General features: G+C 49.7%; 2 protein-coding genes across 10 annotated transcripts in view; both read left to right on the top strand.

Moving 5' to 3' along the window:
* LOC104059347 (rho GTPase-activating protein 39) overlaps window positions 1-2,680 on the top strand; it is a 60,094-nt gene extending 57,414 nt beyond the window's left edge. Inside the window, exon 10 of the mRNA XM_054081349.1 lies at window positions 3-2,680. Coding sequence (XP_053937324.1) covers window positions 3-197 — 195 coding nt within the window. The 3' untranslated portion in view covers window positions 198-2,680. The remainder of the gene's footprint in view (window positions 1-2) is intronic.
* A 6,479-nt stretch (window positions 2,681-9,159) lies between these two features.
* Window positions 9,160-25,852, top strand: part of PHF20 (PHD finger protein 20) — a 71,856-nt gene continuing 55,163 nt past the window's right edge. For 2 of the 9 annotated variants that reach the window (XM_054081650.1, XM_054081643.1), the window contains exons 1-5: window positions 9,160-9,275; window positions 11,963-12,009; window positions 13,369-13,416; window positions 15,491-15,545; window positions 23,866-23,980. In XM_054081650.1, the coding sequence (XP_053937625.1) occupies window positions 23,898-23,980 (83 nt within the window). In that variant the 5' untranslated portion in view covers window positions 9,160-9,275; window positions 11,963-12,009; window positions 13,369-13,416; window positions 15,491-15,545; window positions 23,866-23,897. The remainder of the gene's footprint in view (window positions 9,276-11,962; window positions 12,010-13,368; window positions 13,417-15,490; window positions 15,546-23,865; window positions 23,981-25,852) is intronic. The other 7 variants (XM_054081649.1, XM_054081651.1, XM_054081645.1 and 4 more) reach the window with 6 other exon arrangements.

Below are 25,852 nucleotides of genomic sequence, written 5' to 3'. Positions count from 1 at the left end.
AGATCTTTGCTCAGCCATCGAATGTGGGCAGAACAAAGATGGATGTGAATAACCTGGCCATGGTGATGGCCCCCAACTGCCTGCGCTGCCAGTCTGATGACCCTCGCGTTATCTTTGAGAACACACGCAAAGAGATGTCCTTCCTTCGTATGCTGATCGTGCATCTGGACACGAGCTTCATCAAAGGACTGGTCTGAGACACTGGCCCTGGGGTCCGAGACAGCTCTGGGGAGTCGCTGGCTGTCTAAAGTCTTCTCCCCTCCATTTAGGTTTCCTACATTGTCCTTGTCACACCCTGAGCATCTCCCAGCATCTGACCTTGAGGACGAGGACTTAGATACTCCTGGAAGGCTGAGGCTATTCAGCACCAGGAAGTCCTTGGACGTGCCAAGCCAGGTTCTGTGATTCCTGGCCTTCCAGCGTGTGTCAGAGGGGCAGCCCTCCTCCTTGGAGCCACAGGACTGGTTGGTTGTTGAAAGGGCTGTAACATCCATCAGAAGCTGCTACCTGGGGCAGTGAGACTCCCCCCCCCCCCTTCTGGAGGCAGGAGTTGGCTTCAGGTAGGAGAACGTCACTCCTGTGTTGTGGCATGAGCTGATCCTGGGGGAGATGCTGCCTCGTTGGGGATAATTCCACTGCTATGGAGTGAGCCTAGTTCACCTCTGCAGGCTGAAGGTGTGAGGGTTGTTCTGCCACCCTGCGATGCTGTTGGTAGGGATGTGATCCCTGAGGCAGAGGGGTTCCTTGGACTGCTGTGATCGGTGGCAGCCCATTGCAGCCCAGGAGAGGAGGAGTTTGAGCCTCTGCTGCTGGGGCTGGACAGGCAGCCGTCCCACAGCTGGCAGTCCTGGCAGCTGGATCCACGCAGCATCCATCTCACCTTCTCCTTCAGGCAGCCTCAGAGCTTCAGCAGCATCCACCCACACCGTGGGCTGGGGACAAGAGGAGGCCACAACGAACAGATAAACGACCCGAACAGATAAACGACCCCTCTGTCGTCCTCCTCACGAGGGCTGTATCCTCTGGAGTGGTTCCCCCAGTAGCCTTGCAGCTCCTTTCTGCTAGGGCAGCGTGAGCTGACACCAGCTTTTCTGAAGAGCTTCTGCAGCCGTGCTCAGAGCAGGCTCCCCGCTTCCTTACTGATTCCAGGTCCTTCCCAGACTGCTCGGCCTGGGACTGAATACCAGTTTTGCCCACCCTCCCGGTTCAAAGAAAGGAGGGATGGCCCACAAAAGTGGGAAGTGCTCCTATGTTGGTTACACCTTTCCAGGCAGAGCAGGAGCATTGCTGTGTGCTCCTGAAATGCTGATACTGCCTGGAGTCAACCGTGGCACCTATGCTCTTTCCCACCAAATTCCCATGGGAATTGCAGAGGGGTTGGGAAGGGGAGGGGAAGGAAGATAAGAGAAGGGCAGAGGCGGGTGTGAGTGGCTGAGGTAGGGGAGGTGTCAGGCAGGCAGCTCAGCGTTCTCTCTGGGATCTCCTGGTTTATTTGGATGAACCCCACAGCAGGAGTTCGGTTTGTGCCCAGCTGAAGGGGATCGTGGTTCCTCTCCTTATACCAGGTGCTTCTGTGGGCCAGGAAATCAGGATTAGCCCTGTCAAACGCCCCGAAAGTTAAACCCCTGCAGCTTTCTGTTTGCACGAGGCATGGAGTGGACAGAGTCTTTCAGAGGCAGTGCCTGTATTTTCCCACAGACTCCAGCTACTGTTGCATGTTTCCTACCAAGCAGCAGTTGCTAATTCTGTGCCATCCCGGTCTTACTCTTCCTTTGAGATGTTGTCCTTGCTGGAGGCAGGCAGGCCTGCTGCAAAATGCTGCATATTGGGGTTACTCATGCAATGCCAAGTCTGCTGGTAGCATCCAAGGTCGCCTTTGCATTTCTGCATCCCTGTCCCTTTCAGGTGGGGACCTGGAATCATCCTCTGCTGATGGCAGCGGGTAGCTGAGCCCTGCCAGCAGTGAGGTTTAATGCTGATATCTGAGTCTGTACCAAAAGCTCGGGCATAAAGTGCCACCTGCAGAGTGCCCCGAGCCTGCTGGCTGCTGGGGTCTCCCAGTGTGCATGAACGGCGTTTCAAGGGCACTCGTTTACTCGGATGAACCCCACAGCAGCAGTTCAGTTTGTGCCCAGCTGAAGAAGAGTCGTGGTTCCTCTCCTTGTACCAGGTGCTTCTGTGGGGGCCAGGAAATCAGGATTAGCCCTGTGAAACATGCCCCCAAAAGTGTGCCAGGGTCTGTTTCCCACACCCATCCAAGTTCTTCGAAGCCATTCAGCTTGGTTTGGCCTGAAGCGCTGAACAACTTGGACTGCAGATGTGAGGCTGCTTTCCCAGAGTCGTAGGCAGGGGGATTCAAATTGCTGAGCAGGTGTGGGAGCCACATCCTGCTCCTGGGTGGCGAGCACCACGCGGTGCCTGCTCCCTTCTTTGGGCAGCAAATGCTTGTGCCGCGCTTCGGCTGCAGCCAGCCGCCGCATAGGTGATCCGTGCTATTCCTCGCACTTAGCTGTAGCGGGCAATCAAACCATAGGCATTTGCTGCTATTACAGAGGAATGCTTCTTGCCAGGGCTGAAAATAGGCTGATAAATGACACTGGATATTATTTTCTCTGCAAACAGATTTGTAAATACGAATCAGTAAGGCAGCCTCTCCTCCGTTATAATAATAAATACAAACTCCATGGTTGTCGCTTGTATTTTGTAAATTTTTGAAGCATCGTCATGACCACCTGAAGCTGCGGATTTCAGCCTGGATGTCAGTGTTTATATCATTCAGGAATCAACATGATGTAAGCACCTGGAAACCAAGCTGCAGGCTGGTTCTCTTGTTCTTAGCTCTCAGGCAGCTGCTAAGGGACACTTGATGGGACTTGGAAGAGGCCAGGTTAAAACAGATAAAGCACATTGCTTCTTTCCTCAGCATGGGAAGGACATGGATCTGTTGGAGCGAGTCCAGAGGAGGTCACAAAGATCATCCGAGGGCTGGAGCACCTCCCATCCGAGGACAGGCTGAGAGAGTTGGGGTTGTTCAGCCTGCTCAAGGAGCCCTGCAGCGCTGGAGGGAGGCAGAGGCGGGAGGGTCCCTGTTCTGATGCTGCCTCAGTGTGGATGTGATGTGGGCGCAGCAGAGTGCTGGCAGGTTCGGCAGAAGACTCTGCCCAGACTGCGAAGGTGTGAACCTGCATCTCCCAAGGGCTCCTATTGCCCTATCCTCCACCTGGAGTTTCCTCCTCCTCAACATCAAAGCCATCCCACTGTGTCTGAAGTGCTCCGTGTTTCCTGGCACTGTAAAGGGAGCTTGTGACTGAGGATTGTGCAACCTCAGTGGCTGGATTTGGTGCTGGCAGGATTCCGAGCCCAAGGCCAAGGCTAGTCTTACAAGCTGCTGCTCTGCCCAAAGCAGAGCCAGTGGCTTAGGTTTGCTCGTCCCCCCTCAGAGCCCCATTTCCTCCATTTTGCATGTGTCGGGCCTGGTGCTTCATTCAGATCACAAGCAACGGTGGAGAATGGGGTGTTGTGGGGTTTGTGGAGGGCAGGGGATGGAGCAGGGCCCTCTCTTGAGGGCAGTGAGCTATTGCATTCCAGCCATGAGGTATAGCTCTCCGCACAAATGACCTGGCCTTGGCGCTTGCTGGGGAAGGCAAAGGTGCTGCGGTTGCAAAGGGTCCCCAAATACCAGGCTGGGGGGTGGGGTCCCTGTGGTGGGTACTGCCTCCCCACACTCAGGGCAGGATGGATGTTGAGAAGAGCACGGGACAGGCAGCCCTTATGGCCCCAGGGACCACCGAAGGGCCACCAGAGCAAAAGCACTCTTGCTTGCAGGCAGGCAGCCCCAAAGAGGACAAGGAGATGGAGAGGGGAATGCCTGGATGCGTTGATGCAGAAGTTCCTGCTTGTCTCCGTGTCCCTCCATGCTGCTCCACAGATAGGGCTGTGCTCACTCTGAGCAAGGGCACAGGCTGAGGGTGGACATCCTTCCCTGGAGCTCTGCAGCCAGTGCTCAGCCTCTCTGGGTGCCCTGGATGGCAAAGAAGGGGTGAGAAACCTACCTGAAGTATAAAATGCCCACATGTGGAGTGCTGGTGTGAGCAAGGCACCCTGGCTTGGTGAGTCCCTCCTCTCCCACTGTTAAGTGCACCTTGGGGCCCAGGAATGGAGGACAGGAACCCAGGGACCTTCAGCAGTGCTCCAAGAGCAGTGTGAGGCACGGTGGAAAGAACTGACACAGAAAAACTATCCCTGGGCTGCGGAACGTGGTTTGTAGTGGAGGGCAGGGACTATATCCAGGGAAAGCTGTGAACTCCTGCAGCAGTGCTTGCCCTCGATGGATCCTCACCAGGGCGGGTGCTCTGCACCACGGCCCACCTCGCTCAGCAGCACAGCGGCAGCTCCGGCAGCGTTGCAGCCTGCAGTGACCCCGCATGGGCTGTGCAGCTGCAGCCAAGAACATCATGGGCTGGAGGCCCCTGTGCAGGCGCAGATAAACACCTGCGGGCACAAAGCCACCCCTGCCCGCCTGACACACAGGCCCTGGCGTGGCCAGGTAGGGAGCAGGGAGTCTCCTGCAGGAATCATAGAATCACAGAATCACCAGGTTGGAAAGGACCCACTGGATGATCAAGTCCAACCATTCCTAACACTCCGTCAAACCATGTTGCTAAGCACTTCATCCACCCGTTCCTTAAACGCCTCCAGGGAAGGCGACTCGACCATCTCCCTGGGCAGCCTCTGCCAGTGCCCGATGACTCTTTCCGTGAAGAATTTTTTCTGATATCCAGCCTGAACCTCCCCTGGCAGACCTTCAGGCCATTCCCCCTTGTCCTGTCCCCTGTCACTTGGGAGAAGAGCCCAGCTCCCTCCTCTCCACAACTTCCATTCAGGCAGTTATAGAGAGTAATAAGGTCTCCCCTCAGCCTCCTCTTCTCCAGGCTAAACAACCCCAGCTCTCTCAGCCCCCTCACCAGCTTCGTTGCAATTCTCTGTTCACACTCCAGAGCCTCAACATCCTTCTTGTGGTGAGGGGCCAGAACTGAACACAGTACTCGAGGTGCGGTCTCACCAGTGCTGAGTACAGAGGGAGAATAACCTCCCTGGACCTGCTGGTGACCCCATTTCTGATCCAAGCCAAGATGCCGTTGGCCTTCTTGGCCACCTGGGCACACTGCTGGCTCATGTTCAGTCGGCTGTCAACCAGCACCCCCAGGTCCTTCTCTTCCGTGCAGCTCTCCAGCCATTCTTCCCCCAGTCTGTAGCGCTGCATAGGGTTATTGTGCCCCAAGTGCAGGACCCGGCATTTGGCCTTGTTAAACCTCATGCTGTTGGTCTCATCCCATGGATCCAGCCTGTTCAGATCCCTTTGCAGAGCCTCCCTACCCTCCAGCAGATCGACACTTCCTCCCAGCTTGGTGTCATCTGCAAACTTGCTAAGGGTGCACTCAATGCCTTCATCCAGGTCATTGATAAAGACATTGAACAGAGCTGGACCCAGTACTGAGCCCTGAGGAACTCCACTTGTGACTGCCTCCAGCTGGAGTTAACTCCATTGACCACCACTCTCTGGGCCGGGCCATCCAACCAGTTTTCAACCCAGAAGAGTGTGCGCCTGTCCAGGCCAGACGCTGACAGTTTCTGTAGCAGAATGCTGTGAGAAACTGTGTCAAAGGCTTTACTGAAGTCCAAGAAGACTCCATCCACAGCCTTTCCCCCATCCAGTAGTCGAGTGATTTTGTCATAGAAGGTGATCAGGTTGGTTTGGCAAGATCTGCCCTTTGTAAACCCCTGTTGACTGGGCCTGATCACCCGGTTCTCCTGCATGTGCTTCATGATAGCACTCAAGATCACCTGTTCCATGACTTTCCCTGGCACTGAGGTCAGACTGACAGGCCTGGAGTTCCCCGGATCCTCTCTGCAACTGCAGATGACTCCAGCTGAGTGTGGACGCCGCCTTGCAGACTGCACGCTGCAGCTGCTTTGGCCTCCTTTGGTGGTCCCTGTGAGGGGTGTTTTCTGAGCATGGTTCCTGTGGTGGCAGTGAGAAGGCAGAAGGCTGCCAGAGTGCGATGCCCACGCCATGTGCCTGATTTTCTCTGCTGGGATGCAGGGAGGCCGGCTGAGCTTGGCTCTCAGGCCGGTGAGGAAAGCAAGGCAGAGGCCGCCTGCGCTCAAGGCCAGCTCTGTGATAACTCAACTGTGATAGCCTTGCAGGGAAAGAGCTGGAGAACGCTTCACAGGGAGCTTCCTCCCTCTCCCTCGGGAATGTCATCTAATCGCAGCCCCTCGCCCTTGCTCTCTGCCTGTTCTGGTGCAGATCTGGACCCTGACCCCAGCACACGGGCTGCCCTCCGGCCTCATCGCCCTGGTGCCCGCAGGCTCCTCTGGTCTCTGTCACTGTCACTGCCCTGCTGCCGGGCACCGGGCTGAGGAGGGCAGTGCCCTGCCTGTCCTGCTGCCAGCTCGGCCCCGGCTGCCCTGTCTCGGCACAGCACCCGCTCCCAGCACGCGCCGGGTGAGCCCAGTGGGGTCATGGCACTGCGCGTGCTGCACATCAATAAAGGCTGTGTGGGTGAGGCCAGAGCTGCTTTCCAGAGGAAGCAGATGGACCCCTCCAGGGGCTGCAAAGCTTCGTTTGTCCACAGGTTTGTTTATTGGTTTCCTTGATGTGTGGGGAAATGCTGGATCCCGACTGACCCAGCTGAGCCGAGCAGCAGCTCTTGGAGAAGGCTGAGATCTGTGTGAGACTTGGCCGAGATCGGGCAGAGGCAGCTCTGGGGGTCGCGCTGGCTGCAGAAGGAGCGCTGCTCCTGGGAAAGGGCTGCCACGCCGTGGTCGGCCAAAACACGCAAGTATGGCCAACGTCTGAGGGATTTCAGTACTGCCAACCGGACATCGGAGCTGGAGTCCTGGGCAGTGCACGAGGGGAAACATCCTGCCTTGGCAAAGACACCTCCCTGCACTGCCAAAAGCTCTGTGCTCTCAGCTGAACAGCAGAACAAAAGATGAAACACAGCGCTCTCCAAACACCTGATACACAATCACTGTGCTGACACCTTGGTTAAAAAAAAAAGGAATTAAATTTCTTTTCTTTTCTTTTCTTTTCTTTTCTTTTCTTTTCTTTTCTTTTCTTTTCTTTTCTTTTCTTTTCTTTTCTTTTCTATGCTATCCTATCCTATCCTATTCTATGCTATGCTATCCTATCCTATCCTATCCTATCCTATCCTATCCTATGCTATCCCATCCTATCCTATCCTATCCCATCCTATCCTATCCTATGCTATGCTATCCCATCCTATCCTATCCTATCCTATCCTATCCTATCCTATGCTATCCCATCCTATCCTATCCTATGCTATCCCATCCTATCCTATCCTATGCTATCCCATCCTATCCTATCCTATCCTATCCTATCCTATCCTATCCTATGCTATCCCATCCTATGCTATCCTATGCTATCCCATCCTATGCTATCCCATCCTATCCTATCCTATCCTATCCTATCCTATGCTATGCTATGCTATGCTATCCTATCCTATCCCATCCTATCCTATCCCATCCTATGCTATCCCATCCTATCCTATCCCATCCTATCCTATCCTATCCTATGCTATCCTATCCTATGCTATCCCATCCTATCCTATCCTATCCTATCCTATCCTATGCTATGCTATGCTATGCTATCCTATCCTATTCTATGCTATGCTATCCTATCCTATCCTATCCTATCCTATGCTATCCCATCCTATCCTATCCTATCCTATCCTATGCTATGCTATCCTATCCTATGCTATGCTATCCCATCCTATCCTATCCTATCCTATCCTATCCTATCCTATCCTATCCTATCCTATCCTATCCTAAGCTATGCTATGCTATGCTATCCTATCCTATCCTATCCTATCCTATCCTATCCTATCCTATCCTATCCTATCCTATCCTATGCTATGCTATGCTATCCTATCCTATCCTATCCTATCCTATCCTATTCTTTCCTCAAAACCTTGCAGTTATTTTTTAAGCTGCTTTCTACTTTTAATTTAATATTTCTGATTTTTTTTCCCTTGCTTCTAGAAAGCTGCAACATTAAAACCACACATGAGAGTTCCAGGGTAAAAAATACATCCAAGCAACATTTTTGGCCACACTTTTTCCCTATTGTGGCAGTGTCAGCAAGCCACTCTGCTTCCACAGATTCGCAGCACGCAGCTCAGGCTCTGCTGGGAAGCATTGACACACAGGTTGCTGCACAGCGATGGTCCACCCTGCTCTGAACCATCCTTCATGCTTTCCACGTCCTGTGCTGCTCCGGGCACTGGGCTGAGGCTGATGCCAGGGGAGCAGTTGGAGTTGTGCAGTGGCAGCGGCTCCTGTGGCTGTTTGGGAGGAGGAGGGCAGAAGAGAAAAGCCCTGGGAGTTGGGCAGCACTGTGCTCTCCTCCTGCAGCGCCAGTCCTGCTGCTGCACTTTGGCCAGAGCAGTGATGGTTTCAACACTGAAACATGGCAAGCAACGATTGTCCACTTGTCTGCAGCTTCTGAGTGGGAAATGAGGGATTATCCCAAGAAAACCACCTGAACCAAAGTTTACTCACCGTCCTGACAAACAATGTCATATTTCATAGAATCGCAGGATGGTTTTAGCTGGAAGGGACCTCAAAGCCCATCCAGTCCCACCCCCTGCCATGGGCAGGGACACCTCCCACTGGATCCGGTTGCTCCAAGCCCCATCCAACCTGGCCTGGAACACCTCCAGGGATGGGGCAGCCCCCACTGCTCTGGGCAGCCTGGGCCAGGGCCTCACCACCCTCACAGCAAAACATTTATCTGTATGATCTCATCTCAATTTCCCCTCCTTCAGCTCAAAACCGTTCCCCCTCATCCTATCCCTGCACTCCCTGATCAAGAGTCCCTCCCAGCTTTCCTGGAGCCCCTTTCAGTACTGGAAGCTGCTCTAAGGTCTCCGCTGAGCCTTCTCCTCTCCAGGCTGCACAGCCCCACCGCTCCCCGCCTGTCCCAAGATGGGAGCAGCTCCCGGACCCCGCCCCTCGCTCAAAGCCCCGCCCATCAGCCCCCGCTCCTCACTCAGCCCCTGCCCCCTCAAACACCGCCCCTCACTCAGACCCCACCCCCCGCAGAGGCTCCGGCCCCGCCCCCAGGCCCTGTCCCGGCCCCGCCCCGTTGGCGCGCGGCGCGGCGGCCATTTTGTGCGGTGCGGGCGGAGCGCGGGGCGCGGTGCGGGCCCCGTGGGCTTCGCTCTCCCTTCTCTCCCGCGCGTCCCTCGGTAAGAGCGCGGCCGGGCGGGGGCCGGGGCCACCCCTACCCGCGGGACTGGGACCGGGGCCGGGCGGGGGCGGCCCCCGCGCACAAAGGGCCGGTCCGGGCGGCGCCTCCCGCTCTGCGACCGGGAACGAGGCACCGCGTGCGGCCCGGCCCGGGGCGGGGCCTGGGGACCCCGGGCGTGTTATTGCCCTTTCCGCTATTTGTCCCCCCTCCCCCCGCGCTATTTGCTCCCCCCGCTATTTGCCCCCCCTGCGCTATTTGACCCTTCCGCGCTATTTGCCCCCCCGTTGTTGCCCCCCCCCCCCCCGTTGTTGCCCCTCTCCCCCTTCTCCGCCCTCCTTTCTCCGAGGACGTTACTGCCCCGCTTTCCCCCGGGATGTGTTACTGCCCCCGCCTTCCCCCGGGGTGTGTTATTACCCCCGCCTTCCCCCGGGGTGTGTTATTACCCCCGCCTTCCCCCGGGGTGTGTTATTACCCCCGCTTTCCCCCGAGGTGTGTTATTGCCCCCGCCTTCCCCCGGGGTGTGTTACTGCCCCGCTTTCCCCCGGGATGTGTTATTGCCCCCGCTTTCCCCCGGGGTGTGTTATTGCCCCCGCCTTCCCCCGGGGTGTGTTATTGCCCCCGCCTTCCCCCGGGGTGTGTTATTGCCCCCGCTTTCCCCCGGGGTGTGTTATTGCCCCCGCTTTCCCCCGGGGTGTGTTATTGCCCCCGCTTTCCCCCGGGGTGTGTTATTGCCCCCGCCTTCCCCCGGGATGTGTTACTGCCCCCGCCTTCCCCCGGGATGTGTTACTGCCCCCGCCTTCCTCCGGGATGTGTTACTGCCCTGCCTTCCCCCGGCGTGTGTTATCCCCCCCCCCCCGGGGTGCATTGGTGCCACCACACGCTTGTTGTTGCCCCCAGGGTGCCCAGTCCAGGGCCATTTGTCTGTGCGGTTATCAGAAGCAGTTGTATCTCCTGATCTTGGCCATACTGTAGGCATTTCTGTGAGCCCAGGCTGTTGTTTCCAGTTCAGACGCTTCAAAATAGGTCAGGAGGGGTGTTTAAATGTTGAGGAGTCCAAGCCGGGTAAAATAAATGTTTTTCTGGGTACAGAATTTGGTATCATGTCCAGTAGGAGCATAAAAGCAAGTTTTAAAACCAGTGCTGATGGCTTGAAGTTCAATGTTTCACATGTGTCTTTGGAGGACTTGTAGCAAAGCATCTATCACACTAATGCTTTTGGCCTGGTTTGAGTTCTTTTTCAATCTATCAATCGATCTATATTTTCTTTCTGTATTTCCTATAACAGTTCTTCCACAGGACCAGTTTCCTAAAGAAAACCCAAGTGGGGAAGACTTGCCCCAAAGCTCTCCCTAGAACCCTCTCTTTAACGTTTGTGTGACATTTTTTATGGCTCTGGAATTGGAGGTGGCTTGGATGAATCCTTGGTTATTTGCCCCAACCCCACTTGTGGAGGAGTTTGGTTTACGTTCTTACTGATAATTTTGTTGGTATCTCCTGAATGGAAATAAAATTTTACTTGAGCAGTCCCGAGAGTCAAATCTGCCTGCCTGTAATCCGGCGCAATTAATTAAGGTCAAGTCAGGAATAAGTCTAGAATAGCAATTGCTCATAACGGTACCGCTTTGACTGAAATGTAAGCAGCATGTAATTAATTCTTACCTTTAATTGGATAAGTTCTCTGAAGCGCTTTCTTTCACTCTTGTAGTTCCTGGATAACCCAGGCAATGCTATTGACCTAAATTCTCCCCTTGGTCGGGAGAGGAGGGTGTGGTTTAATTGTAGGGGATGATGAATTCTCAAGTGCGTCTCTGGAAGGTCTGTAGCTGTAACTGGTCAGACCTTGTCAGGAGCGGTCGCTGTTGTTGTAGGAGGGCTGTCCTGCCCCTTGTCTCTAAGTTTCTGCCCGTTGGCCCTGTCCTGCTGGGATGGGAGCACCTGTACAGCAGTGTTGGGAGCTGAGCTGGAGAATCTACATGGGGCGGGGGAGGGTTTATTGTTCAGCCCCGTGTGCGAGTCTCCCTCTCTACTCCTCTCTTGCGAGACCCCACCTGGAGTCCTGTGTCCAGTTCTGGAATCCCAACGTAAGAAGGATGTAGATCTGTTAGAGCAGGTCCAGAGAAGGCCACAAAGATGATCTGAGGGCTGGAGCACTTCTGCTATGCAGACAGGCTGAGAGAGTTGGCGTTCTTCATTCTGGAGAAGAGAAGGCTGTGGGGAGCAGCTTCCAGTACTGAGAGGGGCTCCGGGAAAGCTGGGGAGGGACTTTTCACGAGGGCATGGAGTGACAGGACAAGGGGGAGTGGCTGTAATTGGAAGGGGGAAATATTTAGATTAGACATTAGGAAGAAATTCTTCACAATGAGGGGTTGCCTCATCCCTGGAGGTGTTGCAGGCCAAGTTGGATGGGGCTTTGAGCATCCGGATCCATGGCAGGGAGTTGGAACTGGGTGAGCTTTAAGGTCCCTTTCAACCCAATGGTTCTGTGATTTAAACTGCATTCTTGATGGTTGCGTGGGTACAGTGTTTTTTAAATTAAAAGAAAAGTTAGACTTAGTTTGGGCTTAATGGTGCATCACACTGAGAATTCTTGTGAAGTGCCTGTAATCGTTCATTCAACAAGGTCTACTCCTTTTTTTCTTCAGTTTATTCCTTATCTTCACACTTCTATTCCTTGCTTGCCTACAGGTTTACTTTGGCTTCTTGTGATTTGTGTAGGAAGAGACATTTTTCAGGTAAGAAACAGAGACCCACAGCTCTTGGTTTGTCCTTGCTGTCCAAATACCAGTAGCTACATGGCCCGTATAGTGCAAAAAACCTTTTGGAACCAGTGGCTTTTCAGACGTTTTGTGGATGCAGGCACCAGACTTAAGTGATTGTGCTTCTGTGGGTGTGAGATGTGTCCATGCTGGCTGACTGCAGATACGTGTGGCAGAAAATAGTGTATGTTGGAACATAATTCCTTATTTTTGAGTCCTGATAGTTTGTTGTGCCTTTGTGTGGTTCTGCTGGGCTGGAGAGCTCTCAGCCAGCCTTGTTTCAGGACAGCCAGCTGCGGTCTGCCTTATGCACTCTGTTTCAGGTAGGTTTCTGATATTGGCTGTAAAGAGGCAGGACGGTCTCTGTGTCTTTGCAAGGCAGCCGGTATTGAAGGAAAGGGGGAAGCACTACTGCTTAGTGGAGTTCAGTATGAAATCAGCACTGAAAAGCTTTTCTGATGTTGTTACTGACATTAAAATACTAGTTCCAAAATGGGTTTCTTGTTCTGCTGCTTGCACTCAGCGCTTTTTTTCCCAAGGGAATGGAGAATATCCCCTTGTTCCATGGAGTACTTGAGTCAGGACACTATCTTGAGCACTCCTAGTGCTCCACATGTGGAACTGAGCATCCTTAGCCTTGACCTGTGCATCAGTGGCACAAAGATGGTAGCATGGGTAGGGTTTGAATTAGGTGTTTTAGTTAGCCTTAAAGCTGAAATCTTGAAGACCTCTGTTTGCTAGCAGAGGTTGCAAGCCTACCAGACTGTAATTGCTGCTTCGCTATAATGTGAGTTGCTAATGAATTTTCTGTTATGTGATCCCCCTGTGTTTATATCAGTCCTTTGCCTAGATTGCAGCTCTTTCTTCTCAGTGTCGTTGTCATCAGTCTTGCAAGAGGTACCTTGGGTGGGTTGGTTGGTTTGTTTTTCCTGCTGCCCTTTCATTTCTGAGCTGCGAGACAAGTCTACAAGCAGCCTTGAAGTGCACAGCTTTCTTTCTTGAATAAACCAGGGAAGTCGCGTTATCTTAAATGAAAACGTGATCCTTCATCCACACTCATGGCAGTGTGACTTGCAAGGTTTCCCTTTATTTGACTGTCATGGAAATGTCCTTGTCTTTATGGACAAGTTAGGTGGGTGCAGTCCTGCCCAGTCTGAAAGCAATCAGATAGTGAAACTGAGAATGCCACGTCTCTGTATCAGAACACTATGTGCTGTCTGGTTGCAGGCAGTACCTGTGGGGTTTTCTGTGGCCAGTATTGCGGGTGCTATCAATTATCTGTCAAAAATGCTTCTCAGTTGTTGTTTGGTTTTTTTTTTGATGGATTTTTTACAGGTAGATTGCTACTAAGAGTCAGAAGTGCAAGGCCAGTCACTGCTGCAGGTACTGTTACCACATCGTTTTTATCCTTTCCTAAGTGGATCCTTCCATTTTTGGTCATAATCTTTTCCTCCGAGAGCTAAAGTAGATGTTGATGCTCACTGATCAGAAAAATCTTAGGTGCAGCAATCTGCTGCTCAGAGCAGCTCAGATGGCTGTAGCTCATTTCTGCCACTCCTCCCTTAGGCTGGAGAATCATTGTGTGTATTAACATGCACTGGATTTGTGGATGAAGAAACTGCCCTGGAGAAGCTCTTTCAGTATGTTTCTCATATGACCAAAGTGCAAGTCCCTCAGCCACGTGATGGCTGTAGTTTATCCAGCTGAGGGCATCTTTGCTGGTGGGAGAGAACTGCGTTTAGTCATCTCAGCTCAGTTTGTGGGCACGCATGGATTGATGTGGTGAACTCCAGTGCGTGGAGCTTGTGCTTCCATGAGAAGCAGTGGAGCTTGCTTGAGCCGTCTGCAGGTCTTGTAGTTGTAAAACATTTGAACTCTGTTTTCTTGACAAAATTCTTGCTCTCTGGTATAAATTTGCCCCTTAAATTATCAATTATACTAAATTTACTGTTTCTTAACTAAGAAGATGTAAAACCGTAGAGATGTTTAGAGTGTGCAGACACTAGAAGCTTTCTCAAGGAAAAAATTGTTTCATGTAATTTTTTTCCCCTGATTCGTAAGGCTGTTTTTTTCATGGCAGTTGTAATTATTTCTGAAAGCAAGAAGGGCTTTTTTTTTTCCTGTCTCTCTGTATAGTTAAAAGATACTTTTAAATATTCAGAAAGCATCAGTCTTACATGATGGACGTTGAAACGCCATGCTTGTTAAATAAGAGTTTGTCTGTAATTTCAGCCTGTTGGGTCTGACCTTGGCTCGGGTTGTTTTTTACAGTAACCTGGACTGAAAGATGCCCTTGTCACAATTTGTTACCCACCGTGGCATTGCAGCCGAAATCCACCGGCACGAATGGGGATTATGTGTTACACCAGCAGTGATGACTTTGGTTGTGCAAATCCCAGTCTGCTGTAGTTGTTCTGTAACGGAATTTGGATCTACTTGCAAATCAGGAGCACTTGGGCATTTTGACCCTTTGACTGAGATCTGGCAGTTTGGGGTTTGTTTGTGGACTGCTTCTCATGCTTGGCATTTCAGACTGAAAGCTTTGTCTTTTTTTGATTGTTGTCCCCAGAAGATGGTTTGGGCAATAGGAGGGTAGCAGATGCAGAGATGCCTGTGAGGCTTTCTCACTAAACTCCCAGGATGAAGGGAGGATGTTACATTTGGGTCAGTTGGGGTGCTTTTAACTGTCTTTGAATGCTTCAGATATGTGTGCTTATAAGTCTTATCTTCCAAATAGTGGTTAGATAGAAACGTGAGGAGGGCAGTGAAGAATTTCTGCAGCTTGGAATAATGGACGAAGGGAAAGCAACAAAAAAGTGGGCAAATGGGATAAAGGAGGGTGGGAACACCCAACTCCCCTCCCTGTTATTTCTGTATTTAGTGATGCATGAGATGGTGACCTCATGATCATCTTAGATCCTTAGCCTGTTACTTCACCTAGAATCATACATTCTCCATGTACCAGATAAAGCTGCCCTTAGGTTGTGATGTCCCCTGAGTGCAGCTTGGCCCATAGGGCAGGTTTAACCCGTCTGTGGTCTGTTCTTCAAACGCCTTCAGACAGGACTGAATCATGTGTGTGTACAAGGTTTGGGAGTTCCACTGCCCAGCCGCTTTGTTAATGGGGTCATCCTGAAATACCTGGTGCTCCAAAGTAGGAGGGACAGTGAAGTTACTGGTGGCTTCTGTTTGGCAAAGAATAAATAAATGATGGAGAAATTTGATGTGGGTATGCAGTAGGAGAGCCTGTGAGTCTATAAGGATCTCTAAATTCCTCTCTAATCTGGATCACTGCAGCCAGCTGACCATCTGGATTGAAATATTTCCAGGTTAATTGATGTTCTAGAGGTGTTATTGTACAGTTGGATATTGTAGGCTGTAGGGAAGCTACTCTTTTGAACTCTAAATTACTTTTAGTTACAGAATTCACATGACTTCTGTTTTTCCTTCCCTTTAGTTGTACAACAGAGTTTGGAATGTTCGCAGCCATATAAGCAATGAGTTTCTTCTTGGTGAGTATAAGCATGGGTTCTTGGTTTTGTTAATTGTAGCTTTCCCTTAAACTTCGCAAGGTTTGCCTTAGAACTCAGCTTTTTCTTAGTTCTTGCAGAGGCTGTCTAGATAGTATTTTTCTAAATTAAATCCTTGTATTCTTAATACAAAGACTGCATAATTTCAAGTGGAGGCTAAAACTGGTAGTTTCGCTAAAGTTTTTCTTGAATGTTAGTTTATTTAGGGAAAACGTGCAGTATTACATGTGACTTAAAGTCTTTTCCCAAATTTTTTGCTTGTTTGGTGCTTAAGAGTGTTTTATCTCTTACGGTCAATGTGTTACAGGAAATAAAAAAGGGGAAACCAGAACAGCTAAATGAAAGGTGATCAAATCATTGAAAAGAATTCTTTTCAGGATTGTTTATTTCTTTAATTGCACTTGGTAATTCAAATAGGGTTTATTATAGAAAAATATTTTTTTTGTTCTGTTGAATTGCCTTTGTTCATAACTTCTGCTTCGGTCTTGGTCTGTCCCAGTCTCGCTACCCATTTGCAGTGACAGCACAGTTACATGGGATGTTGTTGAGAGGATGACAGTGACATTCTTGATGTCCTCTAATCTTAGGAAGAGCGTGAGATCCTGGTCTGGGGAGGGTAACCTATGCGTACTGGCAGCTTTTCACTTGTGTCACCAAGTACTCTCAGTAAGTCTTGCTTCCTCTCTGAAGAGAACAGAATTGCATCTTTACTGCTGTCAGTTTTGTTAGTCTGCTTGTATAAACCAGAGGGAAAACAGGAGTCTGAAATAAAATACTGTCTTATGCTTTGAGGGAGCGTTTCAGTGCTGAGGAACCAGCTGTACAGAGTTGTTGTTATGGAAATCATAGTTATCTGTTCAGGATCCAGTTTCAGTGTTGTGTTGCTCAGGCAGAGTTTGCCTGTATAGCTGCTGATTGAATCTGGGGAACGTTTAAAGCAAGAGGTGGGTGCTGGTTGAGATCCAGTTGAGGATTCTGCATGGTGCGAATGAGAACTGCACGTAGCACAGTGTCTCATTGGAAGTGTCTGTTGGATGGAAAAAAGTAGATGCAGTACTGCTTGATGTTCCTTGAAATGTCTGATGGTCTTTGTGTCCAGTGTGAATCTTTCCTATTTCTGCTCCTGTTGCATTAAAAAAAGACTTGACTTAAGATCTGAGGCATTGTTTTGTAATGCCGGTGCTGAGAATATCTTCTGAAACTGATGGTTGCATCCTACAATTTACTCATCTTTGTGCCAAATGGTACAAACCACGCAGCAGGAGCATGGGGAGCCTTAGCAGAATGGCTGGGACAGACACTGCTTCTGGGTTAGTGCTGCAACAAGCATGGAGGTTATTTCTGGTTTTATAGGTAGGGTGAAATACAGGAAGGATACTTAGAATCATAGAATGGTTTGGATTGGAAGAGACCATGAAGGTCATCCAGTTCAACCCCTGTGCAGTGAACAGGGACACCTTCAACCAGATCACGTTGCTCAAAGCCCCATCCAACCTGGCCTTGAGCATTTCCAGGGACGGGGCATTCACATCTTCTCTGGGCTGGTACCTCCCCACTGTCAATGAAAAAGATTCTTCCTAAGATCAAGTCTAAACCTCTCCTCTTTCAGTTTAAAACCATTATCCCTTGACCTATTGCTACAGGCCCTGCTAAAAAGTATTTCCTTGTCTTTCTTATCAGACTCCTTTAAGTATTGAAAGGCCACAGTAAGATCTTCATAGAGCCTTCTCTTCTTGAAGCTGAACCACCCCAGCTTCTTAGCCTGTCTTCATAGGACAGGTGTTCGAGGTCTTCAGTAATTTTTGTGGCCTCCTCTGGACTTGCTCCAACAGATCAGTGTCTCCCTTGTGCTGAGGGCTCCAGAACTGGGTGCAGGGCTCGTCTTGCCAGAGCAGAGCAGAGAGGCAGAATCCCCTTCCTGACCCTGCTGGCAACAACTTAATGGGAGCCGCACTGCTGCAGGCAGAACCTGGTAGGCAGACTTGTTGTGTCTGCAGGCAGTGAGTCTGTTATAATCAGCTTCCCAAGTCAGTGCCAAAACAGTTTTAAAAAGTGTTTAAGTGTTTGTGAGACTTGTTCTTAGTCTTCATGAGGTGCCATCAGGATTGTATAACAGAAGTGGTGTCTTTAAATGCTGGTTTGCAGTCTGACATAGCCGTTGCCTTTTCTCATCTGCAGGTGTGTGTTGTTTCAGCGCAGCATGGCTGTGGTCATCCGCTTGCAAGGTCTCCTGACTCTGGCGGGGACCATGGGCTTCCTCTGAGTTGGCCGTTCCTGATGGGGATGTGCATGGGTGTGTGCAGTGAGGCATTAATTGTTCTGCTGATGAAGATGCAGGGCTACGTATCATGTGTGCAGATGGTGTCAGTAACAGGTCGAACCCAACCATTGCAGAGCAATAAAACCTTTTTTTGCTAAATGGGATTGGCCTTAGTCCCTGGCGGTTTCAGAATGGACTCATAGGTGTGCTGGCTGGCTTGTAACACTGTCTGGTGCTGGAGGGAATGGCAGAGGCAGCTTAGACTTTGTGGAATTAACTACAAACTTGTTTTGGCATAGGAACTGCTTATACATGTGAAGGAACCGCATTTCACATCTTGGCGCTGCCTTTAGTATCCCAGTTCAGTTAACCTGGGCTGCATCTCCAGGGAACACAGGACAAGCTCTTGCGATTGCTTGTACTCTCTGGTTTTGTCAGTGCTGTTTTTTACCTACCATGCAGTCCTGCCGAATTGCTAGGGGTGTAGGATGCCTCATAGGAACTGCACAGCAGGCTTACCCTCCAGAATAAAACTTAACGCTATTTTGCATTGGAAATGTATATTTATGGCAGCTGTCAAAGTTCACCGTGCTCCTTTATCAAGTCAGAGAACTGATTTTTCATTGTGTTCCTCTTTCTTTATTGTGTGCTGATGGGGGTGGAAGTCCCTGGGTTTGGCACAGATACACTGAAGAATGGAAAAGAGAAGCAGCTGGACTTTGGGAGCACATTACCTTTATTCTGAGCTGCTTGTGAAATACTGGATTTAGACAGTGTTAAGTTTGGAAGCATGACTGGTTTAAAGGCAGGGGTTTGGTGTGATGACACATAGGGAATGGTTCAGCTGTACCTAGCTGTGGTTTGGAAAACTGTTTGCAAAGTTAGGTGGGGGCTTGAAAAGGCTGCACTGATTCTGCAGTTCCTGGAAAGAAAAAACAGCAGGGGCTGGAAGGAAAAGTCTGCCATAACTGCTTGGTTTGGCTCTGTCTGATGATACGAAAGATTTCTCCAGTTTCCAGAGGAACGCTGGAACTTAGCTATGTGCCCAGTTTGGGGTTGAGCATTGACAGGGCTTAAAATTAGAAAACTACAGGTATGGGGGTGCCAGACCTGCACTACTAGTGGAGAGCTGCTTTTAAAGGACAAAAATCACTGTCTCTGAAGGGATCAATACTAATGCAAGCGTACTCTCCTCTGCACTGGCCTGATATCAATGGGCACCTGGAAGTGTTTGAATAGTGGATTAGTCTCTAAAAGCTAAATTACCTCACAGTGATGTTCATGGTGAAGAACAGGCTCTGCCTTTTAAACAGCAGAAGTGTGTACTTCCTGTGATGAAGACTGATAAGTATTTTCTGCTGGAAGTAGTAATTTGTATAAATCCTGGAGTGTTTGTTTCTGAAACGGGCCTAATCCTCAGTGGAATTGGAAGTTTTGGAGAAAAATCATACAGCGTTGGGGGAAAGCCTAGGAACTTCCCCTTGTTTTAGTTGTGGTTTCGAGCATTTGACACAGACTTATGCAAAGCATTTCACTTTGTCCTGTGTGACACCCTGTCTCTGAATCGGAGTGACATTGATTTTGCGGACCACTTGGTGGATAAGGAATTGGCTGGATGTTTGCACTCAGAGTTGTAGTACACAGCGCGATGTCCAAGAGGAGACCAGTGACGAGTGCTGTTCCACAGGGGTTGATATTGGGGCAAGGGGGGGTTTAACATCTTTGTAGCAGACGTGGGCAGTGGGACTGAGGGCACCTCAGCAAGTTTGCCAAGAACACCAAAATGTGTGGTGAGGTCGACACGCTGGATGGAAGGGATGGATCCAGAGGGACCTGGGCAGGCTGTGCGAACCTCATGGGGTAGAACAAGGCCGAGGGCAGGGTCCTGCTCTTGGGTCAGGGCAATCCCAGCACAAATCCAGCCTATGTGGAGAATGGATTGGGAGCAGCCTTGGGGAGAAGGGCTTGGGGTGCTGGGGGATGAGAAACTCCACATGAGCCGGCAATGTGTGCTCACAGCCCAGAAACCAACCATGTCTTGGGCTGCATCCAAAGCAGTGGGACCAGCAGGGCCAGGGAGGGGATTCTGCTGCTCTGCTTCACTCTGGTGAGACCCCACTTGGAACCCTGCATCCAGTTCTGGAGTCCTCAGCACAGGAAGGATGCGGATCTGTTGGAGTGAGTGCAGAGGAGGGCACGGAGATGATCTGAGGGCTGGAGCACCTCCTGTACGAGGACAGGCTGAGAGGGTTGGGGTTCCTCAGCCTGGAGAAGAAAAGGCTGTGGGGAAACCTTAGAGCAAGTTGTAGTACTGAAAGGGGCTCCAGGAAAGCTGTGGAGGGGCTCTGGATCAGGCAGGGCAGGGATAGGATGATAGGGAACGATTTTGAGCTGAAAGAGGGGAGATTGAGATGAGATCTTAGGAAGAAATGTTTTCTTGTGAGGGATTCAGTGTTGCTTGTTGGCCTTGTTTGTGAAGAGCTGTGTGATGGCTCCCAGTGAAGGTCGTACCATATGGTTTCAGCCTTGCTCTGAGGCTTTGTGTTTCAGGGTAAAATTGTTGAGATCCTTTGAGTAATTTATATCCCGTGTAATGTTCCACCAAGAAGGCTTCTGCTGGAGGAAACTGTTCCTGAAAGCAACTTCAAATGAAACGGGCAGCCTGCTCTGCCAGTCACACTGAGAATAGGGACTGCTGGTTCAAGGAAAATCCAGTCACAGGGTGAGAGAGAGGATCCAACGGAGCCCAAGTTTCGTAACTTGCAAGCTGAGAGGAAGGAAGACTTTAGCAGCGCTATGAGATTTTTGCCCATACAGTCTCTGCCCTTTCTGATCAGGTGCCTCGTAATAAGTCACAAGTGCTGGTCAAAGTTGTGTCCTCAGGGCTCAGTGCTGGGTCCTGTTCAGTGTCTTTATCAATGACCTGGATGACGGCATTGAGTGCACCCTTGGCAAGTTTGCAGATGACACTGAGCTGGGAGGAAGTGTCGATCTGCTGAAGGGTAGGGAGGCTCCAAAGGGATCTGAACAGGCTGGACCGATGGGCTGAGACCAGTCGCGTGAGGTTTAACAAGACCAAATGCTGGGTCCTGCACTTGGGGCACAACAACTCTGTGCAGCTACAGACCAGGGGAAGAGTGACTGGAAAGCTGCCTGGAGGAGAAGGACCTGGGGGTGTTGATTGACAGCGACAGAACATGAGCCAGCAGTGTGCCCAGGTGGCCAAGAAGGCCAATGGCATCTTGGCTTGGATCAGAAACAGCGTGGCCAGCAGGTCCAGGGAGGTGATTCTGCCCCTGGACTCGGCACTGGTGAGGCCGCACCTTGAATCCTGTGTTCAGTTCTGGACCCCTCACTACAAGGAGGATGTTGAGGCTCTGAAGTGAGTCCAGAGAAGAGCAATGAAGCTGGGGAGGGGGGTGGAGAACAAGTCTTACGAGAAGTGGCTGAGAGAGCTGGGGTTGTTTAGCCTGGAGAAGAGGAGGCTGAGGGGAGACATTATCACTGCCTACAGCTACCTGAAAGTAGGTTGTAGAGAGGTGGGTGTTGGTCTCTTCTCCCAAGTGACAGACGGTAGGACAAGGGGGCATGGCCTCAAGCTGCACCAGCGGATGTTCAGATTGGACATTAGGAAAAAAAATTTTCATGGAAAGAGTCATCAGACACTGGCAGAGGCCGCCCAGGAAGGCGAGTTGAGTCACCATCCCTAGAGGTATTTAAAAGGTGGATAGATGAAGTACTTAAGGATATGATTTAGTGGCAGGTATGGTTGGACTTGATCTCAGAGGTCTTTTCCAGCCTGGTGATTCTATGATTCTAAGTGTGGGTGAATTAGTGGGGTGCAGTGTGTGTTTGCCCTTGACAGTGCTGGGCTTCCACAGTCTGGCTGTATGGGGGACAGAGGGCGGGGTTTTCACAGAATCTGTTGCCTCTGTAAACCTGTTTGAACGGCTTCTGCTATCTTTTTGGGTTTCCCTTTAGCTGTGATACTTGTAGTTTATTACTATTTGATCAAGACTACAGTAAGGTCTTTCTCTCCAGAGATGCTGTTTGTTTCTGGATGGGATGCTGTTACTGAAGGCAGGAGACGTGATGTTCCTCTGCCAGCTTTGCATAGGGGAGCTGAAATGACTCCCGTTCTTCCGGACTACAGGGATTGCTGAAGGAGGACCACTGTGGAGCTTCAGTAGTGTACTCCCAGCCCTGTTAGGAGTACCAGTGTCTTTGCGTGCCCTTACTTGGTGAAAAGGAAAAATGCCTTCACTGGGACAGGAGTCATCTTGCTGTAATTTCTCCTATGAGCAAAATCTGTTTTCTGCATCAGGAGGCAGGAAATTGTGTTTCTGTAGTGTGAGAAAGTGGTATTTTAATGATGCAAGTCTGCAGAGAAAACAGTAGATGTTTGAGGTGTGGGTTGATAAACTGTTTAAAAAAGGAAGTGCAGCTTTACGCTTGCTGCTTGGATTTCCTTTTTTTTTTTTAATTCTTACTATTTATTTTTCATTGGAATGTAGAACTCCAACCATCCTACCTTTCCTTAATGACCTTCCTGCTCTCCTTTACCAACTAACAGTTACAGAGGTGGCACGTGAATTCCCCCCAACCGCTGGCCGTGGTAGAAGACAGGAATTCCTGAGCTGGTTCAGATCCATGCTCAGCACGCTCGCAGTTGGTTATCACATGTTCTGGAGAAGTAATGTCTCACAATTCTCGGTTCCTAGATGGCCAAAATACTTTTTCTTGTGATTCAGTCGCTGTTGGGAATCAAGCTTATGGGCTTTTCCCCACGCTGCTGTGGGATGCTTGGATAGCAGTGTGGATCAGTCCAGCAGCAGTGCTCTGGAAGGAGATATCCAGGTCCTTTTCTGGTAGAGGAGTCCCTTTGCACCATGGTTAGGATGCTCCGGGTGAGGGGGTGCCTCTGTGGCAGGCCTCGACAAATGGCCTGCCTTAAAAAGCGTGTTGAGGGAGCAGCTTTTCCCTGCAGTAGAAGCTTTGTAACTGCCCTAAAGACCTTGGATTTGTGGACCTCATTTGAACTCAGACTAGTTCTTCATGAAATAGTGTTTTTCCTTTGTAGATAAAACTCAGCTGGTGTCGTTGCTGTTCATGCCTTGTGTGAACCAGAATGTTGCTGCTGATTGCTGTTGCTGTGAATGTCTCCTTATTCTTGTAGCCTAAGACACTAGGATGGTTTTAATTTGTGTCCATTTTATACATCTTTTAATTGAATATCCAAGGTAGAGCCTTTCTGTAAGGGGGACAGTACTGAATAGAACTTATGTTTTTTGATCACGTGAGCTTGGAGACTACAGGAATGCATCATAATTTGTATCTTGTAATTGTGGGAAATGACTGCCACAAATTTGGGAAAAGTAACTCGTGAGCAGGCTTTCCACTAAATATTCCTTGAGAGGAACTACTTTGGTGAGATTTCTTAAGCCTTTATATTATCTGTTGGAAATGAAGACTTAATAAAGACTGTATTTTCTGGTTAAAATTCTGGTGGAGTGGGAAGAAGGCAATGCCAATTTGCAAGCAGTGTAGGTAGCCTGCAAAAACTGGTTGAAGAAACTGTCTTTCTGCTGTCTTTGGACTCTACTGCTCTTGTAGTAATGAGGTGGCAGAGTGTTCTGGAGTGTTTCACTAACATAGAAGCTGTTGAAAGACTGTTACTGCATTTGGGTTTGCCCGCTTCCTGTCTACTGGATTCCTTGTTTTCATCAAAACCGGGAGGGGGGAGAGAATATCCTGAACCTTCTGTCTCAGTTGTGAATAAACACTGGGTTGCAGAGTTCTTAACTGACCTGGAACTTGGGGTGATGGACAGAGGCTGAGTGTCCATCTTTCCTGGCCTACGTTTTGGAAACTGTTTTGCTTGCTGTCACCTGGGAACCCTTGTTAAAGAGATATTTGTCCCCACTGCTTTCTGCAAACCAAAACCACAGAGGCTGCTTAACATCTAGCTTTGGGGGATTATGGGACATAAGCTTATGTTGTGTATGTCTTGATTAGTGATTGATATTTAATTGCATTTTTCAGGGGAATAAAATCAGCAGTGTTGATATTACAAAATGACAAAACATCCTCCGAATAGAAGAGGGATCAACTTTGAGGTGGGAGCCCAGTTGGAAGCCCGTGACAGATTAAAAAACTGGTATTTTTTTAAAACCATTCATATTATATTAACTCTTAAATCTTTAATATCTTAAACGTTTTATATTGGTACAATATTTAGAGTCCTAGCTATTGGTTTATAGGAAAGTAGTTAATGTATGAAAGTTTATATACCAGTGGTTGAAATAGGCGTTAGATGCTGCTGTGTTGTGCTGGCTTTGAACAGAAGTGTGCTGGTGCTGTCTGTCTGGGAAGCAGGATGTGCGTGAACCTAGTCGTGCTGCGGAGTCGGGTACGCCTGAATTCACACTGTAAGTTCTGTGCTATGGCCCATGCTGCAGGCAGATACTGTGAAGAGAGAAATCCTTTACAGTACGGCATACCTAAGATCGATCCTCACTGTTTCCTTTCCCACTGCTCTGTGCTTCCATAAGGCTTTAAAGTCTGATTAAAATTGTTCCAGCCTGCGCTCACGTGAGAGCATTTGGCTTTAGAATTGAAGAACTAGATGGGGAAATGCATTCCACACTAAGCCTGCTCTCGTTGCAGACCTCAGTTGTGAAGAAGGTGATTTTCTTGATGAACCACTGCAGTAGGAAGAAGAAAAAGCGCGTAGAAGTTAATTGCGCTAAGGTCAAGCCTTGTAACTGGTTTAGGAAGTCGGCTCAAAAATTGGCATTTAATAATGCTCAGTGAATGAGACATACAACGAAAATTGCTGGAGACAAAGGCTTTTAGTTGGGTTTTGCGAGTTCTTTTAAGATCTCTTTTCTCCTGAGGCCAGCTATAGCTGACTTGTGTTTAACAGCCTATGTGGGTCAGACATGATGGCATGTGAGGCTTTGCAGCCTGCCCAAGTCATTGTTGAAAACTACGTGGACGTCCCAGAAGGATGGAGTGCTGCTTTAGGTGGAGAGCGCTTGTGCTTGCATGCAGATTATTTCTCTGCTTCCCAGGCACGTGGGGATTGGAATTGTGAAAATGAGTAAACATAGCTGTTTATGGAAAGAACATGAAGCACAGACATTAAATCACAGTTGCATGTTACCCTGGCTTTCCTTTGTAACCAAGAGTTGTGTGGGTAGGACTTTGGTCTGAATCTGCACACATCTCTTGTATTCTTGAGCTCTGTGTGTGCAGCAAGGCAATAGTCACACCTACAGAAATGAGATTTCCTAGCCTGTCTGTGGGGAAGGCTCATTAAAGACACAGTTTAGTTTAGGCTGTATTTGTGCAAGGCTAATCACCTGTGTCCATGACTGTTATCCTCACAGCAGGTTTGGACAGCAGCAGTGTCCCAAAGTACGGGAGTGCACAGCTCTTATGTGGGAAAATTTCAATGGGGAAATTGAACACCTGCCGTACTTTCCACATATCCCTTGGCTTAAACTTGAGTTTTGATGTGCATTTCAAAACCACTTGATCTTTAATGACCTATCTTGTGCCCAGTGCTTTGCAACTCTTTGACCTCAGAACTTCATTATTAACTCTGCTGTTCTAAAAGAATTAGATTGCTGCTAAGCTCTTGAAATCTGGGTCAGAAAGTCCGTGTTTACTTGGCTGGTGGCCCTGCAGGTATTTCTGGTTTTGGGATTTATGAACCAATATTGGTTAGAGCTGGGGCGCTGAATTTCCCTTGGCAGTGTGACAGGTTGGGTTTGTAGAGGACAGCAGGCTTCTCCCCTTTCCTGCCACATTCACCAGCTGCTGTGTGAACAGGACTGCTCCATGGTGTGGCTGCAGTGCACTCCTTTCATGTGGGTGCATGCCTTTCCTTCTGCTGATGCTTGCTTTTGCTGGTGCTGGACCTTCAGCCGTCCAAGCTTTTCTCCTGCACGCTGTTGTTGCTATGAGGGCACTTCAGCCTCAGCAGCAGCTTCTCAGAGCGGAGGGCTGGCTCTGCTCTCTGCGC

Source organism: Cuculus canorus, chromosome 16, assembly GCF_017976375.1.
Source record: "Cuculus canorus isolate bCucCan1 chromosome 16, bCucCan1.pri, whole genome shotgun sequence".
NCBI lineage: Eukaryota > Metazoa > Chordata > Aves > Cuculiformes > Cuculidae > Cuculus > Cuculus canorus.
This window is presented reverse-complemented; position numbering and strand designations above follow the sequence as displayed.